Source organism: Aquarana catesbeiana, linkage group LG03, assembly GCF_042186555.1.
Source record: "Aquarana catesbeiana isolate 2022-GZ linkage group LG03, ASM4218655v1, whole genome shotgun sequence".
Classification (NCBI taxonomy): domain Eukaryota; kingdom Metazoa; phylum Chordata; class Amphibia; order Anura; family Ranidae; genus Aquarana; species Aquarana catesbeiana.
In genome coordinates this window covers 21,457,551-21,478,248 of record NC_133326.1, presented here as the reverse complement: position 1 = coordinate 21,478,248, position 20,698 = coordinate 21,457,551, and the positions used below count along the sequence as shown (strand labels likewise).

Below are 20,698 nucleotides of genomic sequence, written 5' to 3'. Positions count from 1 at the left end.
ACCAATGTATATATGTATGGTCCATACCTGTGGCATCCCTCTAGAACAGGGATATGCAATTAGCGGACCTCCAGCTGTTGCAAAACTACAAGTCCCATCATGCCTCTGCCTCTGGGTGTCATGCCTGTGGCTGTCAGAGTCTTGCTATGCCTCATGGGACTTGTAGTTCTGCAACAGCTGGAGGTCCGCTAATTGCATATCCCTGCTCTAGAAGCTGGAAATTACTATAATAGGCACCACTACCCCAGTGATCTACACTAGCTTCTGGATCTTGTGCCAAGTGGCTGCCCTGCTGCTTACTGAACACAGCACAGGTTCCATTCAGAGAATGCTTTGCATTTTCTCAATGAATGCAAAGTACTCTCTGATTGGATGAGGAGGAGATTGTGACATCATCACCCCACCTTGTCCAACCAATGGAATGCAACCTTGTTGTTATTATGAAATTATATAAACTGAACCATGCAGAGAAATTACATTTCAACTTTGGCTATCTATGTAAACAAAATCTAACATACTTTTTAGCCAACATAACTGAAAGGAATGATTTCAGGTTCCAGGAAAGCAGGTCTGGCCATCATAGAGATGTTGGGGTTTTCAAAATGCAGCAATCTCATCGTGATCGGTAGGAGGCAGTGGATGGATGTTGGACTTCACTTGGGCCATAATAACAAATCTCCAGTCTATATTACGATTATTATTACAGTTCTAGGGTACAATGACCAGTTCCAGTGGCAATCCAGAGTCAAAGCTACTCCATCCCTGCGGTCTACTCAAGAGATGCTGAAATCAGCTGTGCCATTCAGAGGTCCTCTCCAGCAAAAATACATACATACATAAATAGAAAAGTCCAGCACTCACTACAGCGTTCACACTGAACCTTTGTTTATTGAAACAGCTTGCTGGATTAAAAAAAAAAAAAAATAAGACAACCATTATGTATTTCCTATGAGCTTTGTCCATGCCACCTTGGTCATAGCTGGCTAATAAAACAATATGTACATATACCTGTGTCACAAAGAGGGATTTACGGATTTATGACCAATGCTGTAATGTATCCAACATTGCATGTTGGATGTATCATACTTTTGGATGTACAGTGGGGGAAAAAATGATTTGATCCCCTGCTGATTTTGTAGCTTTGACAACATTCACAGTGAGAGACAGAATAACAAAAATATCCAGAAAACTCATTTCAAAAAAGTTACAAATTGATTTGCATTTTAATGAATGAAATAAGTATTTGATTCCTATTAATCAGCAACATTTCTGGTTCCCAGGTGTCCTCTATACAGGTAACGAGGTGAGATTTGCAGCACTCTCTTAAAGGGAGTGCTGCTAATCTCAGCTTGTTACCTATATAAAAGACAACAGTTGGTGCGATTATTCGCAAATGGAAGTAACACAAAATAACTGTCAATCTCCCTCAGTCTGGGGCTCCATGCAAGATCTCACCCCGTGGAGTTTCAATGATCATGAGAACGGTGAAGAATCAGCCCAGAACTACACGGGAGACTCTTGTCAATGATCTCAAGGCAGCTGGGACCATAGTCAACAAGAAAACAATTGGTAACGCACTACGCCGTGAAGGACTGAAATCCTGCAGTGCCCGCAATGTCCCCCTGCTCAAGAAAGCACATGTACAGGCCCGTCTGAAGTTTGCTAATGAACATCTGAATGATTCAGAGGAGAACTGGGTGAAAATAATGTGGTCAGACGAGACCAAAATCAAGCTCTTTGGCATCAACTCAACTCGACTTGTTTGGAGGAGGAGGAATGCTGCTACTGACCCCAAGAACACCATCCCCACCGTCAAACATGGAGGTGGAAACATTATGCTTTGGGGGTGTTTTTCTGCTAAGGGGACAGGACAAATTCACCGCATCAAAGGGTTGATGGACAAGACTGTGTACCATCAAATCTTAGGTGAGAACCTCCTTCCCAATGGGTCGTGGATGAGTATTCCAGCATGACAATGACCCAAAACACACAGCCAAGACAACAAAGGAGTGGCTCAAGAAGCACATTAAGAATCCCATAGAAAATATGTGGAAGGAGCTGAAGGTTACTAAACGTCAGCCTCAAAACCTTAATGACTTGGAGAGGATCTGCAAAAAGGAGTGGGACAAAATCCCTCCTGAGATGTGTGCAAACCTGGTGGCCAACTACAAGAAACGTCTGACCTCTGTGATTGCCAACAAGGGTTTTTTTCCTCATTGTGTATGGGTAATGTTGGCAGTTGACCATGTAGGGCACCTGCCTATGCATTGTGACATACCAAAAGAATTTGCAGTGGGATCAGTACTGAACTGTTGCTGTCCACAAATACTACTGGTTGAATAAAATTGGGGTTACTATGCAGAAGATCAACCGCCCAACACAGCACCTGGAAGACCGCGGCCATCACTGTGGTAGCTCAGTGACTTAAAGCTTCCATAGAAGTCGATCAGGTCTCACATATGCATACTTACACTGTGCCAAGCTGGCCAAGTGTATGTACGCAAGACATATCATCCCTGGAATTCAGCTTTGAAAAGCCATATTTATAAGCCATTAATCATAACATACCATGTACCATAATCATGTCATTAAGTTTAAAATAAAGAAGCAGTTCTAAAAATTTAAAGTTACCAACCAAGTCTCGGAGATGTGATGGTGTTGGCATTCACTTTTTCATTGCAAGCTTCTTGATGACATTGCCTGTAGGCCACTGGCTTTGACAGAAAAGAACATTCAATTCCGTGGCGACCAGTCACTTTGTGCATACATTGTACTACACGAGATTGCAGGCCTTTACCGCAGGTGGAGGAGCACTGCAGGCACAAAATAACAAAAAAAGTGTGATAACGTCATGTTACATTTCAGGTAAAACTCAACTACTCTGCTTCTCAGTTTGAACTGCATCAAGGAGAAAGCAGGGAGAGCTTGATTCCAAGCGAGGAGATCAGCAGTAAATTTTTTTCACAGTTTCACGCAAAGTACGAGGGCTGCACCAAAAGTATTGCAAAAGAGGGCATAATTAACGTACATAAGTCATTTAAATTTTACATATTGGTAGAGCCACTCTCCCTCCATAGTAAATCATCTTCTTCTTTTTCATTGCAGGTAAATAATGGATTCCAAGCAAAAGCAATGTGTCATCATTGAGTTCTTGATGAAGGAGGGGTGCAGACTGTCGAACATCGCTGGTCTCCCTCTGTGTGGTTGGTCTTCAATGCTGGTTTCCCCTTCTTTAAACTTCTTCACCCATTAGTGCATATTGCTCTGGTCAGTGTTATTTCTGTAAACAATCTGTAGCCTTCTGTGGATGTTGGACAGCCAGCCTGCTCCTTCATCAAGAACTCCATGACGGCACATTGTTCCTGCCTGGAATCCATTATTTACTGAAGAAGAAGAAGAGGAAGAAGAAAGGACAAGGAGGGAAGAGGAAGAAGAAAGGATGAAGAGGGAAGAGGAAGAAGAAAGGACGAAGAAAGGATGGAGAAAGGACAAAGAAAGAAGAAAGAAGACGGAAGAAAGAAGGAAGAAGAAGAAAGAAGGAAGAAAGAAGGAAGAAGAAGATGGTAGAAAGAAGAAAGAAGGAAAAAGGAAAAAGAAGACAGAAGAAGAAGAAGACAGAAGAAGAAGAAGGAAGAAGAAGAAAGAAGAAGAAAGAAGAAGAAAGAAGAAGAAAGAAGAAGAAGACGAAGAAGAAGAAGAAGACGAAGAAAGAAGAAGAAGAAGACGAAGAAAGAAGAAGAAGAAGACGAAGAAAGAAGAAGAGGACGAAGAAGGAAGAAGAAGGAAGAAGAAAGAAGGAAGAAGGAAGAAGGAAGAAGAAAGAAGAAGAAGACAGGAAGAAGGAAGAAGAAGAAGAAAGAAGAAGAAGACGAAGAAAGAAGAAGAAGAAAGAAGAAGGAAGAAGAAGGAAGAAGAAGGAAGAAGACGGAAGAAGACGGAAGAAGACGGAAGAAGAAGGAAGAAGGAAGAAGAAGAAGAAGAAGTAGTAAGGAGGAAGAAGGAAGAAGGAAGAAGAAGACGAAGAAGAAGAAAACGGAAGAAAGAAGAAGAAGAAGAAAACGGAAGAAAGAAGAAGAAGAAGAAGAAGAAGAAGACAGAAGAAAGAAGAAGAAGAAGAAGAAAAAAGAAAGAAGGAAGAAGAAAGAAGAAAGAAGAAAGAAGAAGAAAAAAGTTGAAGAAAGAAAGAAGAGGAGTTACTATACAGGAAGCATTATTCTACCAACATGTGAAATTTAAACGACCTAATTTGGTTAATAAAAAAAAAATAAAAAATTGTGCCCACTTTTGCATTACTTTTGGTACAGCCCTTGTAACTTTGTCCCATTGAGGACAGAACTGTAAAAAAAATAAATGATAATGGTCCCAACCTTCCAATTGCCGCTTTTGCTGGACAGCTTGGTCTGGAAGAAAACTAATGCAGATACCACATGCTAACTGGTAAGCGGCAATTTAATAATTTTAGGTTTTTGGGTTCAATACCACTTTAAATTCACCCCAAAAGATAAAAGCCACTTTTCAAGTCAATCAATTATTGCAATAAACTTTCAATTTACATAGCATTGCACTAAATAAACAGGCAAGGGAGAGTTGCTGTGAAAATGCAGTCAAAAGGAGGCGCCGCAGAAGAATGAATTTATAGTGGACCTTACTGAGAAAACAAAGAACAAAACAAAGCATAGCGCTTACTACATTAGAAAATATATGAAAGGATCATTTTTCAATCAATTATGTCTGGTTTTCTGTCCTCTAAAGCCAGAGTTGGAAAAGTCATAACACTAAAAATCTTCAATATGTCTTGGTTTACAAAAAAACAAAATCCCTATTTAGAAGGCTTTACAAAAGCTCAGCTTTTTGAATTGTGTTCCCGAGTCATGGTGGTTTATTCACTAAAGGCAAATAGGTTACATGCTAGGGAAGTTGCACTTTGAAGGGGAATTTTCCTCTGCTGACTTCAAATCCAATCAATTTGCAAGCAAAAATGCATTTTTTTTTCTATGTCCCTTGCATGCAATTGGGTATTCTTTGCAAAGTGAAATTTCACCATGTTAAAGCAGACTTTCGCCCTAAATGGCAAGTTGTGATACTCTGCCTCCTCCCCCATCTCTCTTTTATCAATGGGCCCAATTTTATTTTTTACAATGCACTTTATTTGTGCTGCAAATTTCGTGTTTCTTGCCTAGGCCAGACGTTCTCTGTGTGTGCACATGTTCCGCAAGGCTCGGGTTTCAAGAGAGCCCACATTTGCACACGTGCCTGGTTTCCTGCCCATCTGTGCACGCACGCACAAAGACTGCTAACAAAAAAGCCCGAAATGTTTCCTGTCTTTGCATGTGCGTGCAAATTCCCATGCGCCAATGGGCTCTGCCAGGCCCCAAGCAATGGGCTCATCTGTGCATGTACAATAATAGCTCTGGGGAGGGGGGGCAGGGCATAGCCTGTACAGGACTGAAGTTTTGCTTTACCCAAGCTATAAAAGGATAAAGGAATGGAAAATGAGGTTCAATGTTTAACAAAGTAAACTCAGGAACACCGATAGGGGAGTACCACTGGCCCTCCTGTAGGAGGCCCGAGCACACAGTGGGGGCCTGGACATCAGCGGGATTAATGTGGCCGGACAGGAGAACAGTTACAATACGATGCACTGTGTTCGTTTCTCTCCCTCGCAGCAGCTGAAAGCTGGTGGGAGGGAGAGGGGGAGAATATGGCTTTCAGCTGCTGCAGGGAGAGACTCAGACGCCGTGCATTGGTCTATAATTGTCCTCCTGTCCCGCTGCACTGATCCCTCCCATCCCTGTGCTGCCCACATCTGATTCCCCTGTGTGCCCGGACCCCCTGCCCCCCGCAGCATTGCTGGCTTTCCTCTCCCGCCGGCTGCTGTGGTTGCACAGGAGGATGGAGAGTGGGGGAAGGGGGTGGTAAAGAGGTCATTTACCAGTCCATCGTTTTCTGAATTGGACACAGAGAGTGATCTGTGCCGTGATGATGTGGTTCCCAAACGCGTGCGTGAGAGTGACATCCACACGACCTGGCCAACCAAGCGGCACAAGGGTCAGAACCTGGAAAGAAAGACTGGTAGAAGATGGCAACACCTGTGACCAGCAGGATTCGCTTACCACGTAAGATTGCCACAATGTGCTAGTATACTGTTCATACTAGCCCATTATGGCTATAAGCCCCTGGAGCCCAGGTAAGGTATAACAGGTTTTGCGGGGGTTTCATTTAGTTTATAAAGGACTTACCTACGTTTTGTCCAAAGATCACACAAAGGTCCTGGTAGGTTTTGAAACTGCACAGTCACATCAGGGATTTCATTCCCAACAGCTTTAGGCTTTAAATATATAAATATATATATATATATATATATATATATATATATATATATATATATATATATATATATATATATATGTGAAGTGACTGGCCTCCGGTGATGCACAGAGATTCAACAAATCCTCCTACATAAGTTGTACCTGTTTATCTGCAGCAATCTTTCCTCTAAAGCTGTTTAGAGTCTAGAATATACACAGCATTTATGAGCTTCAGAAGGCAGGGGGTGGGGATCTGAGGTCACACACTGCACAGCATTAGAGCCGAGTGTAATCTGAGACCTGAGTGGATGGAATGGACACCTCCACTCCTCTACACAGTCTCGTAGGGAAACATACACAGATGAGGCTGTCATATACTTGCTAGGTGCGGTATTGGAGGCGGGGGCGTCTTCCGGGATTGCTTGGCATTGGCATAGAATGTCAGAAGTGACAGATAAAGGAATGATAAAGCATACAGGTGCTTTGAATATAGGCAAATACACACTATAGGAGGATATGCTTTGTTCATTTTTCATTTCAGGGATTTATAACCACTTTAAAGGGAATTCTGATTTATTCTTACTTGTGTAAGAATTTGGTTATTGTTAGTCCTTACCTTGGACCAGTCCCCTGTCTTCCACTCATAGCATCCTGTGTAATTCTCACAGTCCTCCTCTTCTCTTGGCCTAGTGGCAGAGTCACATTTGCCCCTTGTATTGGTACACGATATCCTCCTCTTCTTGGTGCCTCGTCCGCAGTCTGAAGAGCACTACAAATATAACAGACATTTAAACAGGTTGGTGTGGTCCTATTTATGGAAAATTGTTTTACTCTTTCATAATAAACATTGTACAAATAAAGAGAAAAAGTACTTGCTTCAAGGCTTTCCCTGGTTCTTTATGAATGTCCCTGTCCAAAAGAGACTCTGGTATTCAACCCAGCTGTAACGAATTTTCCAAATTTTTGTCTAATATGTTTATTTCCTATGATCGTCAGCTCCATCTAGTGGCCATTAAGTGGGATTAATCCAATTAAGGTATTTCAGGAAAATATTGCATTATGGCCACTAGATGGATCAGACGATTGTAGGAAATAAACCTCTTAGACAAAATATGGGTAAAATTTGTTACAGCTGGGAGAATGCTTGTGACATTCATCCAGCTAATTTTTGTTGTTGTTAATAAATAGACCCTTTAAAGTGCTTAATCTATCTCTGTATAAAAATGATATGGCTTGAATTGTGGCTGTATCATTACAGATCACCATAGCATATTTCCAAATATTTTATATCACACATGGGCACGTCCATGCTTTGCGCCTTCAATCTGCTCTAAAACTTGACTTCATTCACCTAACCATTCCATATGGATAAAGAACTATAATATTCATAAAAGAGAAGTTTGGCAATATAACAAAACAAATATCCAAAAACAAAAAAGTCTGATACTGCATCTGTCCCCGGGGGGGCTTCTAAAACCGAGAACTGAGCAATCAAAGACGGCTGGACCACTCAGTTCCCGGCATTTACTGAGCAGTCACCGGCTCTCTGCTCTGCCCCACCAGTGCTCACTGGAGGGGCGGGAGCTGCTGACTGTCTCCCAGCGGAGTGCTGAGAGGCTGAGCCAGGTGCCAGTCAAAACATCTGGGTGGCTCTCAACATTAATGGACCGGCTTGAGTCTGGACTGGCAGAGCGATGTCAGAGGACAGCAGACTTCATCCCGCTGTCAGCTGAATCTGGGTCACAGGAGTGCAGAACAAGGTGGATGAGGACGATCCCCGGTCATGTAGTTCCTCTTTGGAGGATGTATTCTTTGTTATTAGGAAATATAGTTACAGCCCGAAAATACGTTATACTGGTTCCTGTACAATCAATGTTGTATGTCACTAATGCTATCATTTACGGGTACTTTTATTTACTGTATTGTGTTATATCTATATGGTTTATAAACTTAATAAAAATGATTGGAAAATAAAAAACCCACACTGTCCACTGACCAAAGGTCAATCCGATGCAGCCTTCAGGAGTAGTACACACAGTAACCAGCAAGTAAGCACAAACGGAAAGGAACGGAACGGACTCTAGTTCCTCAAAGTATATAAAATCCGAGCCAATGGTAAAGGCTGAAAAGGTAAAAATGTATTGTTCACAGTACAAAGTTAGACACCATGTAAAATTAAAGCCATGATGGGTTATACGATACCATGCTGGTGGTTGTACATGCAAATGGACTAGATAAAGCGCATGCGTGCGAAACGTGTTGTCACGGCAACAGAATCTATTTGCGTTCCATGCTGGTCAGATTGACAATAATTACGATCCCGGACTTCTGCCCTGCGGTCGTGGTGACGTCACTAGGGAGCACCGACGGACTCCGGCTCATCTCCCGAGTGTTTGGGACTCGCTCTCAGTGGCTCATTGCCACACTGTACCCTCCCGCCCCTCAGCCTAATGAACCCAATGGGTTATACGATATCATGCTGGTGGTTGCACATGCAGATGGGCTAATGTCCACTGGGTCCGTTAGGCTGAGGGGTGGGAGGGTGCAGTGTGGTAATGAGCCGCTGAGAGCAAGTCCCAAACACTAGGGAGCCGAGTCGGAGTCCGTTGGCGCTCCCTACTGATGTCCCCGCGATCACGGGGCGGAAGTCCAGGGCCAGAATTATTGCCGATCTGACCAGCATGGAACGCAAATAGAATCCGTTGCCATGACAAAGCGTTTTGCGTGCATGCGCTTTATCTAGCCCATCTGCATGTACAACCACCAGCATGGTATCATATAACCCATCATGGGTTTAATTTTACATGGTGTACAACTTTGTACTGTGAACAATCCATTTTTACCATTGGCTCAGATTTTATATACTTTATACTTTGATACTTTAAGTCATCCACTCCCATCCAGATAGCACTGTTATCCTTTCTGTTTATACTCCAAAAATGTATTCTTGATTTGATAAAAAAACTAGCAAGGTAGAGCCAACTGCAAAAAATGCCTTAAAATTCCCCATAAGCATGACATTTTTTGGATCAGGCAATGACTTTTAGGTTTATAAAAATATCCCATAGTTACATAGTAGGTGAGGTTGAAAAAAGACACAAGTCCATCAAGTCCAACCTATGTGTGTGATTTACCTCAGTATTACTATATCGCTGTAGTTTTTTGAAACTATCGATGCCCTCCTCTGAGACCACCACCTGTGGAAGGGAATTCCACATTCTAACCACTCTTACAGTAAAGAACCCTCTACGTAGTTTAAGGTTAAACCGCATTTCTTCCAATTTTGGTGAATGGCCATGTGTCTTGTTAAATTCCCTTACGCGGAAAAGTTTTCTCCCTATTGTGGGGTCACCAGTACGGTATTTGTATATTGAAATCATATCCCCTCTCAAGCGTCTTCTCCAGAGAGAATAAGTTCAGTGCTCGCAACCTTTCCTCATAACTAATATCCTCCAGACCCTTTATTAGCTTTGTTGCCCTTCTTTGTACTCGCTCCATTTCCAGTACATCCTTCCTGAGGACTGGTGCCCAGAACTGGACAGCATACTCCAGGTGCGGCCGGACCAGAGTCTTGTAGAGCGGGAGAATTATCGTTTTATCTCTGGAGTTGATCCCTTTTTTAATACATGCCAATATTCTGTTTGCTTTGATAGCAGCAGCTTGGCATTGCATGCCATTGCTGAGCCTATCATCTACTAGGACCCCCAGGTCCTTTTCCATCCTAGATTCCCCCAGAGGTTCTCCCCCCAGTGTATAGATTGCATTCATATTTTTGCCACCCAAATGCATTATTTTACATTTTTCTACATTGAACCTCATTTGCCATGTAGTTGCCCACCCCAATAATTTGTTCAGATCTTTTTGCAAGGTTTCCACATCCTGCGGAGAAGTTATTGCCCTGCTTAGCATTGTCCGCAAATACAGAGATTGAACTGTTTATCCCATCCTCCAGGTCGTTTATGAACAAATTAAATAGGATTGGTCCCAGCACAGAACCCTGGGGAACCCCACTACCCACCCCTGACCATTCCGAGTATTCCTCATTTATCACTATCCCATCGCTGATTATTTTTGGGGGACTGAGTACTCAGTTGTGTTCAATAGTTTCAGTCAACGGCTACTGCTTCCTCCAACATATGGCAGAGGTAGAGTGTCTGGCTGTGCCATTTTCTCCATAGATATTGAACATGTATAGGACACCAATGGAACCTTTGATTGGTGGTCAGAACATCCAACTGCCACCTGAACTGTACAGCTTTTGTGATTCACACTTACTGCTGACCATTCTGAAGCTTCCCATATAGATAAACAGTCTTGACCTTCACAGCTCTGTTTAGTTGCCGGCTTGGGGCTACCGCAATAAATATCCCGTGTGTGGACATAGGTGCCATTCTGCAGCTGGTAGGCACAGGTAACTTCTCGCTGCTGGAATCCTTTTTCACAGGTGGCTGAACACTGGCCCCATGACCCCGTCATCCATCTGGAGAATAAAAAAAAAAAAATTACATAACAAATTACAACATAAGAGCAGATATAATGAGGTTTAAGGGACTGAATCATTACTAAATTATTTTTATCATAAGGGACTGCCACACTGCACGGCCAGGAAGATCTCGCTGCGACTTCATGTTTTAGCTTTATTAGGTTCTCTCGAAGAACATTGTGACCATAAAGAAATGGGTTCTTCTAAAAAGGGTACTTAGGAAGGAATATACCAAACCTGCAACATTCTTCTACCTACCAGTCTACCTGTGTATGGGCATATTGAAAAATAATGATTTTGCTTGGAAATTGTGTAAAGGGCGCTTTAGACCAGTGTTTTTTAAAGCGTTTGTTACCCCAACACTTCTATTTCCTGATGCTGTACCATGTACTTGTATGAAGAAGTCTCCTGTTCTCCTTGTATTGCTTCCTTTGTGTGAAATCCCTGGTGTTCCTGCCAGTCCTTCCGCTTTCCTATTAAAAAAAACTGACCACACTAATCAGGAGAGCACACTGTGGTCTAATCTCTAGCTATGTAGGGAACTCAGCCTGCTCTCCTTCAATGATCAGACTTGTCCTGACATGTCCCCGATGCATTGTCATTCACTGGGAAGCTCAGTGTGCTGCTGCTCTCCCCCCAGCTCTTATGTAGCTGAAAACAGAGGGAATGTGATCACTTATAAAAAAGGGGGAAAAAAAAAGTATTTATGATGTTGTTTTTATATCTATACACAAATGTTTCACCTTTCGTTTCTATTTTAAACTGAATGGGTTGTTTTACAAGGTGATCGTTTACAATCACTTTAACTGGAGTGTTGTACCGGTTTGCCCGGGTTACTATGGGCATGGGGAGTGCTTGTTCCATAATTTTGCATTCCCTAATTGGTTGCTATGGTGTGGGCAGGCTGCCTGCCGGCCCCGTAACAACCAATGATGCTTTAGGACCAGGACACACAATGTCATTAGTTGCTATTGTGCTGGTGGCCGGCCAGCTGACACCATGGCAATGCATGACACTAATTTTGGATGGGGCCAGGTCCCCATCAGTTTAGTAGAGGGCCCGTGGGCAAAGATGGAACTCTTTAAAAAAACCTTTTGGTGCATGTACAGTGACTCCCAGAGATTACATAACAGTTCTCCAGGCCCTAGAAGTTCAGCAACAGGCACCTGGGGACAGAGAGGAGACTATTTACTCATTTTCGGGAGCAGGTGGAGTAAACCTCCATGTTGTGGCTCCATACATTTAGATTAAAGTTTTGGCCCCCTCTATAGTCGGCCATAGACGGTTCGAATCTCTGCCGGTTCAGCAGATTCGAACCATGTATGAGCAGATTAACCAAGCTGATTGAACAATCAGCTAGGGTGCAACCAGCCTGTCGGAGTTTACATGATATTTTTGCTAGTGGCTGTTATGGCCACTAGCAATAATCACTGTGTTCTCCCAGCAGGGACAGCTTTCCACACAATGCTCCATGGGAAGTATTCCTCCATCAACACTGACTGTTTGATGGGGGAATTGAGTGATTTTCTTTCCTGCAACCCATGGCTGCAGGAAAGAAAATCACTCTGTCCATGGCCAGTCTACAGTATCCCCTAAAAGTGAGTACACCGCTGATCGGCATGTGCTGGAGGGACATATAGGGTCCATATACAGTATCTCCCAAAAGTGAGTACACCCCTCACATTTTTGTAAATATTTTATTCTATCTGTTCATGTGACAACACTGAAGAAATGACACTTTGCTACAATGTAAAGTAGTGAGTGTACAGCTTGTATAATAGTGTAAATTTTCTGTCCCCTCAAAATAACTCAACACACAGTCATTAATGTCTAAACTGCTGGCAACAAAAGTGAGTACACCTCTAAGTGAAAATGTCCAAATTGGGCCCTATTAGCAATTTTCCCTCCCTGGTGTCACGTGACTCGTTAGTGTTACAAGGTCTCTGGTGTGAATGGGGAGCAGGTGTGTTAAATTTGGCGTTATCGTTCTCACTCTCTCATACTGGTCACTGGAAGTTCAACATGGCACCTCATGGCAAAGAACTCTCTGAGGATCTGAAAAAAAGAATTGTTGCTCTACATAAAGATGTCCTAGGCTATAAGAAGATTGCCAAGACCCTGAAACTGAGCTGCAGCACGGTGGCCAAGACCATACAGCAGTTCAACAGGACAGGTTCCACTCAGAACAGGCCTCCCCATGGTTGACCAAGGAGGCTGAGTGCACGTGCTCAGCATCATATCCAGAGGTTGTCTTTGGGAAACAGACGTATGAGTGCTGCCAGCATTGCTGCAGAGGTTGAAGGGGGGGGTGGGGGTGGGGGGGGGGTCAGCCTGGCAGTGCTCAGACCATACGCCGCACACTGCATCAAATTGGTCTGCATGGCTGTTGTCCCAGAAGGAAGACTCTTCTAAAGATGATACACAAGGAAGCCAGCAAAAAACGGTTTCCTGAAGACAAGCAGACTAAGGACATGGATTACTGGAACCATGTCCTGTGGTCTGATGAGACCAAGATAAACTTATTTGGTTCAGATGGTGTCAAGCGTATGTGGCGCAACCAGGTCAGGAGTACAAAGACAAGTGTGTCTTGCCTACAGTCAAGCATGATGGTGGGAGTGTCATGGTCTGGGGCTGCATGAGTGCTGCCGGCACTGGGGAGCTACAGTTCATTGAGGGAACCATGAATGTCAACATGTACTGTGACATACTGAAGCAGAGCATGATCCCCTCCCATCGGAGACTGGGCCGCAGTGCAGTATTCCAACATGATAACGACCCCAAACACACCTCCAAGACGACCACTGCCTTGCTACAGAAGCTGAAGGTAAAGGTGACGGACTGGCCAAGCATGTCTCCAGATCTAAACCCATCTTATGGGGCATCCTCAAACGGAAGGTGGAGGAGCGCAAGGTCTCTCACCAGCTCTGTGATGTCCTCATGGAGGAGGGGAAGAGGACTCCAGTGCCAACCTGTGAAGCTCTGGTGAACTCCATGCCCAAGAGGGTTAAGGCAGTGCTGGAAAATAATGGTGGCCACACAAAATATTGACACTTTAGGCCTAATTTGGACATTTTCACTTAGGGGTGTACTCACTTTTGTTGCCAGCGGTTTAGACATTAATGGCTGTGTGTTGAGTTATTTTGAGGGGACAGCAAATTTACACTGTTATACAAGCTGTACACTCACTACTTTACATTGTAGCAAAGTGTCATTTCTTCAGTGTTGTCACACGAGATAATATAATAAAATATTGACAAAAATGTGAGGGGTGTACTCACTTTTGTGAGTTACTGTATATCAAATAGCTGGGGCAGGCTGAAACTTTTTAGCTGGTGGGAGCCGCAGCAAGGAGGACTCAAAAATGAGTAAATAGTGCCCTTTCTACTCTAAGCCACTGCTGCAGAACTGATGGGGCCCAGTTTTATGTAATGGCTTGGAGCCGCGACTAATGGGAATACTGTACATGTGCAATAAGATATTTAAACTCTTGTCTCTATGTGGGTTGTCAAACAGGCTGTAAGGGGCTCCATGATTTCTAATGACAGCCCTGGTGGGGAGGCTCTGATGTGATAAGGGGGCTCTGTGAAGGAAAGACTCAGATATGATGGCAGGCGCTCATGTTTAGCGAGTGCCTCTGATGTGATGGAGGGACCAATGTAAAGTTAATTTCACCAAAGAGGTTGTGTGCATCATCTCAGGTTCAAGTTCACCACTGATAAGTAACATTTTTACTTTTTAGACTGAGGTACCACGAGATTTTGCCTACTTTAAAAGGGTGCCGTACTTGCAAAAGGGTTGCCTTAGACTAGGAGTCTCCAAACGTCCTAAACAAAGGACCAGATTACTGTCCTTCAAACTTTAGGGGGGCTGGACTGTAGCCAGTGGAAGAAGAAAGTGTCAAGGGTTAACAATGCCCCATCATTGGTATTAGGGGGAGTAATAGTGCCCCATCATTGGTCTCAATAGAAGGAATCGTGCCCCATCATTGGTGTCAGGGTGAGGAACAGCTCCGCATCGCTGGTGTAGTAGTGCCCCATAACAAGGTCATCTAGAGCCCAGGGAAAACATGCCAAACTGCGCCCCCCCCCCCCCCCCCCCCAGATGTATGAGCAATAATCTGCATACTTACTCCCCAAGCATAAACTCCCCCTCCTCTCAGTATAAATCCACCTCCCTGCTAAAACCTCCCTTCCCAGCACAAATATTTGCCTCCCCACCCCCCCCAGCTCAAATGCCCCCTCCCCCCAAAAAAATCACCCATTAGCAGTGCCGGGACATCTACAGCCCAGGACGAACATGCCAAACTGCCCCTCCTTCCCCAAGATGTATGAGCATTATGTGTTAGCAACCCCCCCCCCCCCCCCAAAAAAATAAATTGAGCACTATTCTGTGCTCCTCCTCCCAGTACAAATCCTCCCCTCTGCTAAAATCCCCCCCATCAGCACAAATCTTTACCTGCCCTCGCAACTTAAATTCTCTCTCCCCAAATCCCCCAGCACCCCCCAAAAATCCTCTTTCCTCATCCCCCTCCCAAACACAAATCAACCCAAATCGCCTTTCCTAGCACCCCCATCCCCCCTCCGAGACCAATCCCCTCCCCCAATCTCCTTGTGGTGCACTCCCATCTCACATGATACCATAGTGCCCAGGGCAGCCGCCCCTCCTGCCCCCCCCCCCCCCCCGTCCCGTCCCTGTTTCTGACCACAGAAATAACACAATGTAGTATAATAAAATTAGCACGCCTAAATGAAAGCAAGTGATAGGACTTCACAGCTCACAACAGAACATCACAGCTCTTGCAGAACGTTCCTTCCACCCCTTCTTTCCATAAAGTGTCACCGGATCTATTTGCCTGTCAAAGGAGACCTGTGAATCTTTCCAGATGTCCCACCGTTTTTGTAGTGCTAGACACAACACACGGCTACCCTTTGGAATTCTGGAGGAAAAGCACAGAGTCAGGCACAGAACGGTTTAAAGTTTGCAGGATGACCATGGGATCTCTCGTAGATTCGGTTTTTGCTTTCCCTACCAGCGCCTGCAGTTGCAGTGAAACCTTGGCACTGACTCGGTGCCACTCCTGAGCTCTGCAACACCATAGAAAGTTTTATGGCGTAAAGGGCTTAGAACAAGGCAAGGCATTTTACAAGCCCAGCATGTCCTGGATGGAATGCAGGAAAAAGGGTGGGACCTAAACTTGTGGATGTTTAAAGCTGAACTCTGGTGAATACATAGATTAAAGTGGAATTTAAGCCTAGCACTAACTATTCCTGAAAACGTTCCCTCCTCCTACCTATCCTGTGAAAAAGAAAAAGTAGTCTGCTCCAGTCACGTGATCCTGTAGATCCAGCTCTCCTTTTTCAGAGTGGCAGCTGCAGGGGAGAGGAGGGAGCACTGACAACTCGGTTATGGGAGCCTATGGGTATTTATACGCGGCTCTCCAATATGTGTAGATTTTGACTACATGGATAAGTAACCCCTGTGGATTCTGTATATAATTAACCAAATAGGACCACCGGTCTAAGAATAGATATTTATGTATCTTCTCAGCGTTATCCTTATTAAGAGATCTGTTGTTCCCTTTAAAAGATATCAGCCCAGTCACACCCCCCCCCCCATAAATATCATAAATCTGCTGCATTATTCATGAGTCCATGGTCACCCCCGTCCATCCTGACGGTCAGAAGAGATATTTGTGTGTCTTCACAGTATTATCCTTATTAACCCTTGTCTCCCTAAAAGACATCAGCCTGGTCAACCCACCTTTTAAATATCAACTATCTTTGTTGCAGTTCCTTTGAACTCCTGATAAAGCCTGCCTTGTGTGATAGATAAATAATTTAGCCCTCTACCAAACATTGCCACTAATGTGATATATCTATATATGGAGGATATTGATTGTATAAGTGGGGACACAAATGGACAGGAAGAAGACTCTGATGGGAACACAAATGGAGAGGGACACTTGGATGGGAACACAAATGGAGAGGGACACTTGGACGGGAACACAAATGGAGAGGGACACTTGGATGGGAACACACATGGGGACAGAGACACTTGGATGGGAACACACATGGGGACAGAGACACTTGGATGGGAACACACATGGGGACAGGGACACTTGGATGGGAACACAAATGAGGACAGGGACACTTGGATGGGAACACAAATGGACAGGAAGAAGACTCTGATGGGAACACAAATGGAGAGGGACACTTGGATGGGAACACAAATGGAGAGGGACACTTGGACGGGAACACAAATGGAGAGGGACACTTGGATGGGAACACAAATGGAGAGGGACACTTGGATGGGAACACACATGGGGACAGAGACACTTGGATGGGAACACACATGGGGACAGAGACACTTGGATGGGAACACACATGGGGACAGGGACACTTGGATGGGAACACAAATGAGGACAGGGACACTTGGATGGGAACACAAATGGGGACAGAGACACTTGGATGGGAACACAAATGGGGACAGGGACACTTGGATGGCAGAACAAGGAGACAGGGAGACTCTGATGGGGACACAAATGGACAGGGAGCCTCTGATGAGTACACAAATGGACAGAGTGACCCTGATGGGGACACAAATGGACAGGGAGACTCTGATGAGGACACAAATGGACAGGGAGCCTCTGATGAGGACACAAATGGACAGGGAGCCTCTGATGAGGACACAAATGGACAGAGAGACTCTGATGAAGACACAAATGGACAGAGAGACTCTGATGAGGACACAAATGGACAGAGAGACTCTGATGGGGACACAAATGGACAGGGAGCCTCTGATGAGGACACAAATGGACAGGGAGCCTCTGATGAGTACACAAATGGACAGAGTGACCCTGATGGGGACACAAAAGGACAGGGAGCCTCTGATGAGGACACAAATGGACAGGGAGCCTCTGATGAGGACACAAATGGACAGAGAGACTCTGATGGGGACACAAATGGACAGGGAGCCTCTGATGAGTACACAAATGGACAGGGAGCCTCTGATGGGGACACAAATGGACAGGGAGACTCTGATGGGGACACAAATGGACAGGGAGACTCTGATGGGGACACAAATGGACAGGGACACTCAGATGGGGGCACAAATGGACAGGGAGACTCTGATGGGGACACAAATGGACAGGGAGACTCTGATGGGGACACAAATGGACAGGGAGACTCTGATGGGGACACAAATGGACAGGGAGACTCTGATGGGGACACAAATGGACAGGGAGACTCTGATGGGGACACAAATGGACAGGGAGACTCTGATGGGGACACAAATGGACAGGGAGACTCTGATGGGGACACAAATGGACAGGGAGACTCTGATGAGGACACAAATGGACAGAGAGACTCTGATGGGGACACAAATGGACAGGGAGCCTCTGATGAGGACACAAATGGACAGGGAGCCTCTGATGAGGACACAAATGGACAGGGAGCCTCTGATGAGGACACAAATGGACAGGGAGCCTCTGATGAGGACACAAATGGACAGGGAGCCTCTGATGAGTACACAAATTGACAGAGTGACCCTGATGGAGACACAAATGGACAGGGAGACTCTGATGAGGACACAAATGGACAGGGAGCCTCTGATGAGGACACAAATGGACAGGGAGCCTCTGATGAGGACACAAATGGACAGGGAGCCTCTGATGAGGACACAAATGGACAGAGAGACTCTGATGGGGACACAAATGGACAGGGAGACTCTGATGGGGACACAAATGGACAGGGACACTCAGATGGGGGCACAAATGTACAGGGAGACTCGGATGGGAACACATATGGACAAGGAGATGCTGATGGTGACACAAAATGCATAAGGAGACTCTGATGGGGACACAAAATGGACAGGGGAACACAAAATGGACAGGGGGACTCTGATGGGGACACAAATGCACAAGGAAACTATGCTGTGGACACAAATGGACAGGGAGCCTCTGATGTGGACACAAGTGCACAGAGACCCCCTGATGGGGACAAATATCTGCAGGGAGACTCTGATATGGATACAAATACACAGGAAAACATTTTTGTCCCCATCAGAGTTCCCCCGTGTATTTGTGTCCCCGTCAGCTTACACAGAGAAACTCTGATGGGGACATAAATGGTCAGGGACACTCAGATGGGGACACAAATGCACAGGAAGACTCTGATGGGGACACAAATGGACAAGGGGCATGCTGATGGGAAAACAAATGGGCAGGGAAACCCTGATGGCATACATGAATGTACAGGGAGACTCTGATGGGGACACAAATGTATGGGGCGACTGAATTTATTTTTGTCCAAGCTTTTTTAAAGGCTCAAGTTTATTTCAAATGTCTTCACTTTGTTTTACTAAAGTTCTTACTCTTTTGTTCAGAATCATACTAAGCGGATTACAAAGAAAGATCCAAGTAAAACGTATAAATTAGATTGCATTTTATGCATTCATTTATAAATTACTGATCGTTTCAGCCCACAAATATTTTATAAATTATACCCCGCAGCTCTCACACTGAAAAAGTTCTGAGACCCCTGGTCTGAGGGGTTAAACCCACGCCTCTACACAGACAGAAAATCAGGTGAATGTGGGTTTGGGTAGCAGGTCCCACCACACCCAGTCCCTCCAGAACAGCAGGGAATGCTTTAGGATAATACAGCTGCACCAGTCCAACCTTGCAGTCCAACACTAACATTCTAGTGTAATTGCTGAGAGAGGCTCCCTGCACATTTTCCAGCCCGGTAGTCTTACTGTCTGGACTGCCAGCACTAACAGGGAGAATTCCCTGCTCTGCTGATTAACATCAGATCAGCCGCAATTCTTAACGTTCCCAGTTCGGTTTGCCAGTACAACCCTATAAAAATTTACATTCATGAAATAAACATGTCACATGGTTGTATTACTAATTAGTCCGGATATATTCTACATGGCAGCAATACAATTACATTACTGTGTATGCCTCGAAGTAAAATTTCACAATTTAGGAGACTCAACATATTCCGCCCGGGGATCGGGCACCATTCTAGAAAACAGGAACCTTTGTCTATATAATGTACAACTGATCTGTAATACTACTGTCCTCAATTCCCCTTACTGCTCATCAAGTAATGAATGCAAGAGGGGCTATACAAAGTAACAATACTACCAGGGGTAACTGGAATTCTCAGGGCAGAAATGTTCATGGGCCCCCAACTGAATACAAGACCCCAATTGCCATGGCAGATGAAGAAGGACTAAGAACTGATTCACCCCAGATGCAGCGGGACTGTGTTGGGTGGCTATTGCAGTGCAGTCCCACCACATGGACAAGGCAAAGTGCCTTGTATCCTACGTGCCTTGTTCACACCACTGCGTTGGGAGAATCCATAGTGGAGAAGGATCTAGGGGAATCAATGGTGGAGAAGGATCTGGGGGTTTTGGTAGATCATAAGCTCAATAATGCATGCATTGAGAGGTATGGACTCCAGAGAGAGAGAGATGTAATTTTGCCCCTATACAAATCATTAGTAAGACCTCGTCTGAAATATGGAGTTCAGTTTTGGACTCCAGTTCTCAAAAAGGATATCGGGAAACTGGAGAAAGTGCAGAGAAGGGCAACCAAACTGATAAGAGGTATGGAGGAGCTCAGCTATGAGGAAAGATTAGAGGAACTGAATTTATTCTCTCTTGAGAAGAGGAGATTAAGGGGGGATATGATCACCATGTATAAATGTATAAGGGGTCCATATAGTGAACTTGGTGTTGAGTTATTCACTTTACGGTCAGCACTGAGGACAAGGGGGCACTCTTTACGTCTAGAGGAAAAGAGATTTCATCTCCAAATACGGAAAAGTTTCTTCACAGTTATGCCCTGTACACACGGTCGTATTTTCCGACAGAAAATGTGTGACAGGACCTTGTTGTC

At 44.6% G+C, this 20,698-nt stretch overlaps 1 protein-coding gene across 2 annotated transcripts in view; it reads right to left on the bottom strand.

Annotated features, from left to right (window-relative positions):
- Positions 1-20,698, bottom strand: part of ADAMTS17 (ADAM metallopeptidase with thrombospondin type 1 motif 17) — a 407,931-nt gene that overhangs the window by 4,899 nt on the left and 382,334 nt on the right. For both annotated transcript variants that reach the window (XM_073618375.1, XM_073618376.1), the window contains 3 exons: positions 10,584-10,788; positions 6,925-7,077; positions 2,636-2,813 (listed from right to left, as the gene is read on the bottom strand). In XM_073618375.1, coding sequence (XP_073474476.1) covers positions 2,636-2,813; positions 6,925-7,077; positions 10,584-10,788 — 536 coding nt within the window. The remainder of the gene's footprint in view (positions 1-2,635; positions 2,814-6,924; positions 7,078-10,583; positions 10,789-20,698) is intronic.